Source organism: Nasonia vitripennis (assembly GCF_009193385.2).
Source record: "Nasonia vitripennis strain AsymCx chromosome 2 unlocalized genomic scaffold, Nvit_psr_1.1 chr2_random0004, whole genome shotgun sequence".
NCBI classification, from domain to species: Eukaryota; Metazoa; Arthropoda; class Insecta; order Hymenoptera; family Pteromalidae; genus Nasonia; species Nasonia vitripennis.
In genome coordinates this window covers 181,518-193,524 of record NW_022279610.1, presented here as the reverse complement: position 1 = coordinate 193,524, position 12,007 = coordinate 181,518, and the positions used below count along the sequence as shown (strand labels likewise).

Below are 12,007 nucleotides of genomic sequence, written 5' to 3'. Positions count from 1 at the left end.
TTGAAATCCATTAGTAATGACGTCTTTTATATCTTTCAATAAAGAATGTGTTTTTGATGAATGTCCTACATTTTGAGCGGGGAATGCGTCTTTTACGCCAAGAATATGCAAAATCTTGAGATTGCCTTTGTTCAGTTGGTTATTTTGCTTGTGTCGATCTTCGGCTCTCTTTTTAGATTCATGCCAACTCTGTAAAAATCAAATATAATACAATATTTTAATATCGTATATAATTAATCGAGTCAAAATATATCAATATAAATGTTACATAATTACATATTAAAATATGAGGTAACTAACCTTTTTCCAACACTCTTCATAATACCAATCTCTAGCGTGCCTTTAGCAAATTCAACGTGTTTTTGCATAAACGTATATAGATGTTCGCTCTGCTCTTGAGTCGGCCTTAGTCTATAACACAAATAATTCAGATTTTGTTGAATAATTTTTAAACAATTGTGGCCGTTACCGGTGATACATTCGATTAGCCGAAGAATAATTTAGTTATTAACATAATACGTATTTCAGTTATAAATGTGTAACGTGGATACCTTTGATTTGACATTTTGTCACAAATGTAACCTAAACTTAGCGCCTACAGTATGCTTTTGAATTAATTACAGTATATAATGCTAAGAACAAAAATACTCAGAATTCTATTTTTTTTTTCAGAATAAATTTTCATACAGCTGTTTCTTTAAGCTCCTTACTCTAGTATATTATAACATAACTATTGAAATATCATTTAATAATTGAACTTACCTATTATCAAAATCTTTCATACTAAATGGTTTTATGCCAACTTCGGGTATAACAGGTAATCCATTACCAAATTTACCAAAAATTGCGCTGACTCTCATATCCAGATCAGTCAGTGGTTCAACTGTTAAAGCTATATTTCCAGTAGCATTTTTTTGCGTCAAAAAAGCAGCTTTCTTCTTTTTGGTATTTAAGCGCAAGTTTTCCCAAGTCTAATATTGAATTTAATTAATTTCAATGTTATTGCTTTTTAATTATTTAAATAAAATATAGTTTTTGGAGTAGTTATTAATTTACTGTATACAAATACTTACTTTTTCCCAACGATCTGTTGTTTTCTCATTCGGTCCAATGCTATTTAGTTTTGTAGTTAATTCCTCCAACATATTTTTGTATTTTTCACACCCACGCTGACCAAGTTTCACAATCTGCTTTCTTGCAAATAAAGAGTGTTCTTCCATATAATTTACAAGAAATTCCATTTGTTGACTGCTGGCTCTGCTTATTAATCTATGTTGAATTAATGCCATATTCACTTGTAACTTGCTTCTAGATTTACCGTCCAAAGTGCTTACACTAAAATAAAGTACTAAATCAATACAACTGATATTGGCTCGCGTACATGAAAATTAGTTGCATAACCTACCTTTCCGATGGGGTCAACCTAACCCGAGAATGAGACGACGAAGGAGTAAACACTCAAATGCCCGAACAATCATTCTAGATATTCAAAACGTATTGTATAAACTTGCTGTGGCCGTATATTTTTAAACAGTTCCTTGACAAGACAACATATAACAGCTTAAAATCTTTGTCGCTATCTTTACCATGGGTGCTGGATTAGCTGCTTTTTTTGTGCATGAAGAGGTTAATCGACAACGCATTCGACGTCTCCGGTTGATTAAAAGGACGCTTCGTAATGCATCGAACCAATTTTTATTACCCGAACCATATTTCAGAAGACATTATAGGTAAGTATTGCATTATTTAAAGGAATTATTTTATATGAATAACCATGTATGAAAAGTTTCCACTGAATTCAAAATTTCTAATCATCAATTTGCATTTTATTTTTATTTTTCAGACTGACATCTCATTTAGCTCTAGAGTTTATAGATCTAGTGAGACCTGCGATCGAAGGTCAAAGAAGATCGAGTATTCCTGCACATTTGCAAGTTTTGGCTGTACTTTGATTTTTGAGTGAAGGAAGCTTTCAATAAGGTACATCCAGCGATTTTAATCATTCAATCAGCCAGGCTACTATAAGTCGTTGTTTGGACCGTGTTTTGAATGCTATACTGCCGCTAGCTAATCGTTTTATACACTTCCCCAATACGAGAATTAAAAGGCAACGCATTCAAAATAGGTAAAATACAAATTTAAAATTTATTCTAACTCAAAATATTTTCTTTTTTATTCGACTTATAAAGAAAATACCGATAGTTTTCGCAGATATAATAGAATCCTTGGAATCTTAGGTTTAATAGATTGCTTTAAGGGTGCCTTTAACAGGCCAATCGACAATGAAGAAGCATTTTACAATCATAATGCCGGAACATCAATGAATGTTCAAGTTGTAAGTAAATTATGAATAAGCAAGTATTTTACATTTTATAATATTTAATACTCACAAATCATAAAAAATTAAAATTTCACATTTTTCTAAATCTTATTATATTGTTTATGAATATACTAATTAAAATATTTATTTTTAAAGGTTGCAGACGCTGATTATATAATTCGAGACATCAGAATCTGTCTTGTTAGTAACACAGACCAATTCATATGGCGCTACAGTGATATTAAACGACATATGGAGTCATTAAGAGGAGACGTAAACATTCTTGAATAAGAAGGATATTACTATTTGTTAGGTAAATATTTGAGATTTATTCATTTATAAATCCATTTTATATCGAATCAATTGTGGTGCAGTTATCTATTTTTCAGTACTTTTTATTTTCATTCCCCTAAACAAAGATGACAATCGACTAATTACTTTACAATTTGACACAGGAAACAAAGGCCTAATTAACGTTCAATTCATTTTATTTTCTCAGGCGACAATGGGTATACTTGGTCACCATTACTTTTAACACCTATCGTTAATGCACCAGAAGGTTCTCCAGAAGCACAGTATACGAGGGAACATGTGTCAACGAGATGTAAAATAGAACAATGCTTCGAAATACTTACGAAAGTGTGGCTTGCTATCAGTAGATGTCGTAAGCTATTTTATTCTACAGAGAAAGTTTCTCGAATAATATTAGCTGTGTCATTCTGCATAATTTTCGAAAATTAAACGGTCATTTTTAAGGCATTGATTAGCACTATATATTTTATAACAATGTAGTAAAATAAATCTCTAAAAAAAATTAACTTTTAAAAAAGTAAAAAGTTAGGCAAGTTTGATATATTTCGCAACAAAATTACAGATTGAAAAGTACTAAGATCAATCAAACAAAGTCAAGTTTATTATATTTAATCGTGATGAAGCAAGGAACAACTCTCAAGATAATTACTACGTAACTTGCCATGCCAGTTTAATTTTGTTTATTGGTGAACAACTAAAATTTCCTTTTATGTATTAGAACGTCATACAAACACCATAAGTACAATGAAACGGGCATGGCAAGTTACGTAGTAATTATCTTGAGAGTTGTTCCTTGCTTCATCACGATTAAATATAATAAACTTGACTTTGTTTGATTGATCTTAGTACTTTTCAATCTGTAATTTTGTTGCGAAATATATCAAACTTGCCTAACTTTTTACTTTTTTAAAAGTTAATTTTTTTTAGAGATTTCAATCCTTTTTAGTAAATTTTTTTGAGTATTTCATATTCGACGTCGTAGAAATAAAATATAAGCATATTTAGCACCTTTAGATCAAAGCTTTTTTGTAACATTTTTATCACTAACATGAGATCACTGATAGTTCTGATATACACCACCCTCGAATTATTTCTACGCCTAGACACCAAAGAACCACGGCGCGAACTACCCAGAACTCGTTATCGGCCACCCTGTACACCTAGACGCCGTCATCGTATGATTTATTTACCTAGACAACAAAAACCACGAAGCGCACCACCTAGACGTCGTCATCAGCCACCCTATTTATCTAGACACCTTCCTTGAAAGATTTTTACACCAAAACACCGAATACTACGGAGCACACATTTATAATTCAAGCAGAGTAGCAGACAATGTAGGTTCAATAGCTTGTGCGGCCAACTTCACAGTCTAACCACTCGGTAAAACTGCACGCAACTAACTTAACGGTCTTACCACTTTTTGGGCTGAAGAAAAATTAAGCGAGTGATTTCAGCATTTTTGTTCACCTGCATATTTGTTTATTATGTTAAAGCTGGTTTATTGCTGATATTTTGGTTTAAAATCATAGTTTGGCATACCAGTATAAACATTTATCAAAATTAGCTGGGTACATGAATGATAAATAATTTATTTCCTTAATTGAAAATTCGAGATACCAATATAGAAGTAAATAGTGTCACGGGCGCCGCGGCGTCGTCTGCTTCTCAAACTCGCCTTCGTGCCGCTCCCGCGCCACTGGATATGTATTGTTAATATACAGGTTACAAGATGTAATTCCGCAGTACAATGTACAAGATGACGACCCCATTGAACGAGATGGAGATTATCAACAAGGTTTAATGGAAAGAAATCGATTAATTAATTTATATTATAATTAATCTATAAGTTCTATTAAAATATATAAATACTTTGATATCAATTAATAAAAATCGTTTAAACTCTAAAAGCAATTTTTATAATAGATAAGGCTGCATTGTTCATAACTGCATAAAGTTGTATTACACTCATAAGATTGACCATAAACTAATAGCCAGACGAGAGACTTCTAGGTAACACAGGAAGTGGCAGTGTCACATTTTAGTTGTCTAGTAGCCTTTTTATAATTCAAAGAGCATTGTATAATGAGAGACTTAAACTTAGTGACTCGGATACTGAACTTTTCTTTAAATTCACCTCTCAAACCTCACAGAGGGCGACTTTGGGCACAGAGACACAGTATATCTTCAAACTTTTTATTCTTTTAATTGAACTTCTCACTGACATTTAAAAAAAAAAAATAATAATATTCACACACTTTATTACTACTTCAAATAGGGTTAGGGTGCCACTTTTCAATACACATGTTGTAATACTACACACTCTTGGTAATGATTAATTTTTACTAAAATTTTATCTTTTTACTAATATTTTATATGTTATCAAGGTTTCCACATTTCATTTTAAACACCTCAAACATTTCTAACAGGGTTATGAGTTATGACTATTTTGAGGGTTATGAATTAAAAGCGCGGTTCTGATCACGTTGCCTAGGCAACCAACAGCAACCAATCAGAATCACGTATTAAATGCTTCACAACAAAGGCCATCATTTTTTTAAGAGAGGAAAGGAGCACACGTCACAATATCAAATCATATAATTTTTATTAAAAAATTTAAACCTTGATATTTTCAATACCACAGGGTTCTTATAACCTTATAAAATCATAAATTTTCTCGAAACATTATGAATTTCAGTTAGCGAGTTATAAGGTTTAACAAAAATAGTAATTTTCAGTTGTACAGGGTGTAAAGGATGAGAGAGAAAGAATTAGAATCCTAATATCTTTTCAACTTAACGGTTTTATAAGCTGCAAAAAAAACCTAGCCGAGGTGATCAAATGATCGATATTTACCTAAAAGTTTAACGTAATTAAAGCCTTCTTACTCCCGTAATCGTACGACATAGAGAACCCTTTTTTTAGTTTTTGATCTTTAGCTCGAAAACTAGTCATCAAAATGGTTAAGATTTTTTACAGCAATTAGATATTATCGTATTTTAATGTCAAAATTTTTTTCAAAACGTTTGACAATTTAGTTTTGGTAATATTAAATTTTTTTTAAATTACCTTTTTTATCATAAAAATTGAACGAAACAATCAATCTGGAAAATCTTGCATCAAAAAGTAGGCAATTTCGTGTTCTTTTAGATATACTGTTGTAGAATGTATTGTATAAATTAATTTATCAAAAAAGAAGCAAAAATATTTTTTTTTAAATCGAAAAATGGCTATAATATGGCCATAAAATGGCCAGAATCATAAAAAAAATTATTCCTTGATTCAGAATCAAAAAACATTTGCATGTCAAAATTTTATTACGATCGGTCGCGTGGTTCCAGAATCATAACGGTATACGTACAAAGAGCCCCCCCCCCCCTTCATCTTTATTTAGGATCATCCTGCCGTTGTATCATCTTATCTTGCTTACTTGCATTAAATCACTTATTTATTTAGTATTAAGTGCTTCTTGCTAAGCGCGAAAATTTCGTTCAAGCGGGATATTTGATTATTTCATTTTATGCATAGGTCAAGGAAGTTGCAGCACCTTATACATCGACACCAGAAATACGACGTTTTTGGGAGCACGATATTCGGCTTGTTCGCAATGAAAATATAACTAGAAATAACAGTATGAGCGATTGCCGGTAAATAATTTTGAAGTATTAAAATAATTTATTATATAATATAATTTTGACATAATTACATTTTATATATTAAAATTATAAATGTATTTATTTGGCCAAAATAAACAAATAATTAAACTTATTTTATATCTATTTATTCTGATCTTTACTGATTTAAAAAGATGTTGGAGCTAACGTGATTAATTGTGACCTTATAGTTTGTTTATATATATATATATATATATATATATATAAAACACATATATAAGCCCTATTAAATTTACTTAAAACTCTAAGATACGCTTATTAAGTTTGTTATCGACATCTACACTATATTAAAACACCAAAAGCAGCAAATATGTAAAAATTCACTGGAACTAGTGAATCATTTGGAAATGATAATTATTTTATGATTGATATGTCGTACAAACATAAATACATAATCCTACGAAAAAAAAAAAATCAGAATTAAGTACACTTTTTCAATGAATAAGTGTTCACAAAAAGTGACCAGGTAATGAAACATTTCACATAAATTACATATAGGTATAAAATAAAGACAAATATTAATATTTATGTGATTATTTTCGGTAGTTGATTAAAAATAAAGTATAACTATACATATATCACAGAGACAGTAAGATTGGTCCAGATGTGTCAGATGATGTAAATGATAAACTTTTGAGAAAAATATAGCAAATTTGTTTATTTGTATTTGAAATCCTAATTATTTTATAAATAATATGGGCAACATAGAAACATATGTATGTTTTACATATATCGTTGGTAGTGATCTTGAGATACGGTCCAGATGAAAGGGATGCTGGTATAAGTATGGATATGATATGTATAGATATGTATTCACGTATATCGCAAGACGTAATCTGCAGATTTATTCCAGATGAAAGGGATACTGCAAATAACCATCTGTGCAGATATGATCTGGTCTTTTAAAAATATCTGTTTGTGAATAAGAAACGACGACTGCTATATATATTCACGTATATCCCAAGACGTAATCTGCAGATTTGCTGAGAATAATCATCTTCGCAGATATAATCAGTTTTTTATTTGGAATATCTGTTTGTGAATAAGAAATGACGACTGCTCTATGTATTCACGCATATCACAAGACGTAATCTGCCGATTTAGTCTGGATAATAGGGATGCTGCAAAAATCATTTGTGCAGATACGACCTAATTTTTTAAAGATATTTGTTTATGAATGTGAAATTACGATTGCTCTATGTATTCACGCATATCACAAGACGTAATCCGCAGATTTAATCCGGATGAAAGAGATGCCGCAAATAATCATCTGTGCAGATATGATCTGGTCTTTTAAAGATATCTGTTTGTGAATAAGAAATGACGACTGCACTATGTATTTTCGTATATCACATGAGGTAATCTGCAGATTTGTTCGAGATGATAGGGATGCTGAGAATAATCATCTGCGCAGATATAATCAGATTTTTATTTGGAATATCTGTTTGTGAATAAGAAAAGACGACTGCTCTATGTATTCACGCATATCACAAGACGTAATCTGCAGATTTGGTCCGGATGAAAGAGATGCCGCAAATAATCATATGTGCAGATATGATCTGGTCTTTTAAAGATATCGTTTGGAATAAGAAACGACGACTGCTATATGTATTCACGCATATCGCAAGACGTAATCTGCAGATTTGCTGAGAATAATCATCTTCGCAGATATAATCAGTTTTTTATTTGGAATATCTGTTTGTGAATAAGAAATGACGACTGCTCTATGTATTCACGCATATCACAAGACGTAATCTGCCGATTTAGTCTGGATAATAGGAATGCTGCAAAAATCATTTGTGCAGATACGACCTAATTTTTTAAAGATATTTGTTTATGAATGTGAAATTACGATTGCTCTATGTATTCACGCATATCACAAGACGTAATCCGCAGATTTAATCCGGATGAAAGAGATGCCGCAAATAATCATCTGTGCAGATATGATCTGGTCTTTTAAAGATATCTGTTTGTGAATAAGAAATGACGACTGCACTATGTATTTTCGTATATCACATGAGGTAATCTGCAGATTTGTTCGAGATGATAGGGATGCTGAGAATAATCATCTGCGCACATATAATCAGATTTTTATTTGGAATATCTGTTTGTGAATAAGAAAAGACGACTGCTCTATGTATTCACGCATATCACAAGACGTAATCTGCAGATTTGGTTCGGATGAAAGAGATGCCGCAAATAATCATATGTGCAGATATGATCTGGTCTTTTAAAGATATCGTTTGGAATAAGAAACGACGACTGCTATATGTATTCACGCATATCGCAAGACGTAATCTGCAGATTTGCTGAGAATAATCATCTTCGCAGATATAATCAGTTTTTTATTTGGAATATCTGTTTGTGAATAAGAAATGACGACTGCTCTATGTATTCACGCATATCACAAGACGTAATCTGCCGATTTAGTCTGGATAATAGGGATGCTGCAAAAATCATTTGTGCAGATACGACCTAATTTTTTAAAGATATTTGTTTATGAATATGAAATTACGAATGCTCTATCGATTCACACATATCACAAGACGTCTTCTGCAGATTTAGTCTAGATAAAACGGATGCTGCGAATAATCATCTGTGCAGATATTATCTGGTTATTTAAAAATATCTGTTTGTAAATGTAAAATTACCACTATTCTATGGATTTACGCATTTCATTAGACGTAATCTGCAGATTTGGCACGGCTGCTGCAAATAATCATTCGTGCAGATACACTCTGCTTATCTGAAGATAATCGATTACGATTGCAAAATTATGCGCGCTCTATGGATTCATGCATATTACAAGGTGTAATCTGCAGATTTGTCCCGGATGAAAGGGATGCTGAGAATAATCATCAGTGAAGATATAATAAGTCTTTTATTTGGAACATCTGTTTGTGAATAAGAAATTACGACTGCTCTATGTATTCACGCATATCACAAGACGTAATCCGCAGATTTAATCCGGATGAAAGAGATGCCGCAAATAATCATCTGTGCAGATATGATCTGGTCTTTTAAAGATATCTATTTTTGAATAAAAAATGACGACTGCTCTATGTATTTTCGTATATCACATGAGATAATCTGCTGATTTGTTCGAGATGATAGGGATGCTGAGAATAATCATCTGCGCAGATATAATCAGTTTTTTATTTGGAATATCTGTTTGTGAATAAGAAATGACGACTGCTCTATGTATTTTCATATATCACAACTCGTAATTTGCAGATTTGTTCCAGATAAAATAGATGCTAAGAATAATCATCTGTGCAGATATAATCTTGTTTTCTGCAGATATTCGTTCACGATTGTAAAATGACGAATGCTCTATGGATTCACGCATATCACAGGACGTCTTCTGCAGATATAGTCCGGATAAAAGAAACACTGCAAGTAATTATCCAAGCAGATATAATCTGTTTTTTTTTTTTTAATTATCTGTTTGTAAATGTAAAATGACGACTGCTCTATGTTTTTTCGTATATCGCAAGACGTATTCTGCCGATTTAGTCTGGATAAAAGGGATGCTGCAAAAATCATTTGTGCAGATACAACCTAATTCTTTAAATATATTTGTTTATGAATGTGAAATGACGATTGCTCTATCGATTCACACATATCACAAGACGTCTTCTGCAGATTTAGTGTAGATAAAACGGATACTGCGAATAATCATTTGTGCAGATATTATCTGGTTATTTAAAAATATCTGTTTGTAAATGTAAAATTACCACTATTCTATGGATTTACGCATTTCATTAGACGTAATCTGCAGATTTGGCACGGATGAAAGGGCTGCTGCAAATAATCATTCGTGCAGATACACTCTGCTTATCTGAAGATATTCGATTACGATTGCAAAATTATGCACGCTCTATGGATTCATGCATATTACAAGGTGTAATCTGCAGATTTGTCCCGGATGAAAGGGATGCTTAGAATAATCATCAGTGAAGATATAATAAGTCTTTTATTTGGAACATCTGTTTGTGAATAAGAAATTACGACTGCTCTATGTATTCACGCATATCACAAGACGTAATCCGCAGATTTAATCCGGATGAAAGAGATGCCGCAAATAATCATCTGTGCAGATATGATCTGGTCTTTTAAAGATATCTATTTTTGAATAAAAAATGACGACTGCTCTATGTATTTTCGTATATCACATGAGATAATCTGCTGATTTGTTCGAGATGATAGGGATGCTGAGAATAATCATCTGCGCAGATATAATCAGTTTTTTATTTGGAATATCTGTTTGTGAATAAGAAATGACGACTGCTCTATGTATTTTCATATATCACAACTCGTAATTTGCAGATTTGTTCCAGATAAAATAGATGCTAAGAATAATCATCTGTGCAGATTTAATCTTGTTTTCTGCAGATATTCGTTTACGATTGTAAAATGACGACTGCTCTATGTATTCACGCATATCACAAGACGTAATCTGCCGATTTAGTCTGGATAATAGGGATGCTGCAAAAATCATTTGTGCAGATACAACCTAATTCTTTAAATATATTTGTTTATGAATGTGAAATGACGATTGCTCTATCGATTCACACATATCACAAGACGTCTGCTGCAGATTTAGTGTAGATAAAACGGATACTGCGTATAATCATCTGTGCAGATATTATCTGGTTATTTAAAAATATCTGTTTGTAAATGTAAAATTACCACTATTCTATGGATTTACGCATTTCATTAGACGCAATCTGCAGATTTGGCACGGATGAAAGGGCTGCTGCAAATAATCATTCGTGCATATACACTCTGGTTATCTGAAGATATTCGGTTACGATTGCAAAATTATGCACGCTCTATGGATTCATGCATATTACAAGGTGTAATCTACAGATTTGTCCCGGATGAAAGGGATGCGGAGAATAATCATCAGTGAAAATATAATCTTGTTTTCTGCAGATATTCGTTTACGATTGTAAAATGACGAATGCTCTATGGATTCTCGCATATCACAAGACGTATTCTGCCGATTTAGTTCGGATAAAAGGGATGCTGCAAAAATCATTTGTGCAGATATGAACTTGATTTTCAAAGATAATCGTTTATGAATGTAATATGACGCATGCTCTATCGATTCACACATATCACAAGACGTCTTCTGCAGATTTAGTCCGGATAAAAGAAACACTGCAAGTAATTATCCAAGCAGATTTATTCTTTGCTTTGCTCGCCTTCTTCTAAAGTGCCAACGTGTTTTTATATTAAATTATTCTACTCGGGAAGCATGGGGTAATTGGCTTTAGTCGTTTTGGCTTTAGATTCATTCCTCGCTTTGCTCGCCTTCCATCGATGTCCCAACGCGTATTTGAAGTAAACTATTGTTCTCAGAGAGCGTGGGGTAATTGAGTACACTTATTTAGGTTGTAGACTTTTTCCTCGCTTCGCTCGCCTTTGTTCGATGTGCTAACGTGTTTTCAAATTAGATTATTTTACTCGGAAAGCTCGGGGTAATTGGGTTTAGATTCATTTCTCGCTTTGCTCTCCTTCCATCGATGTTCCAACGCGCTTTTGAAGTAAACTATTGTTCTCAGAGAGCGTGGGGTAATTGAGTACACTTATTTAGGTTTTAGACTTATTCCTCGCTTTGCTCACCTTCCTTCGATGTGCCAACGTATTTTAATTTAAATTATTCTATTCGGGAAGCGTGGGGTAATTGGGCTAA

General features: G+C 32.5%; 1 protein-coding gene across 1 annotated transcript in view; it reads left to right on the top strand.

Annotated features, from left to right (window-relative positions):
• Window positions 1–12,007, top strand: part of LOC107981889 — a 1,212,633-nt gene that overhangs the window by 1,086,320 nt on the left and 114,306 nt on the right. The window contains exon 14 of the mRNA XM_031924057.2: window positions 6,161–6,279. Coding sequence (XP_031779917.1) covers window positions 6,161–6,279 — 119 coding nt within the window. The remainder of the gene's footprint in view (window positions 1–6,160; window positions 6,280–12,007) is intronic.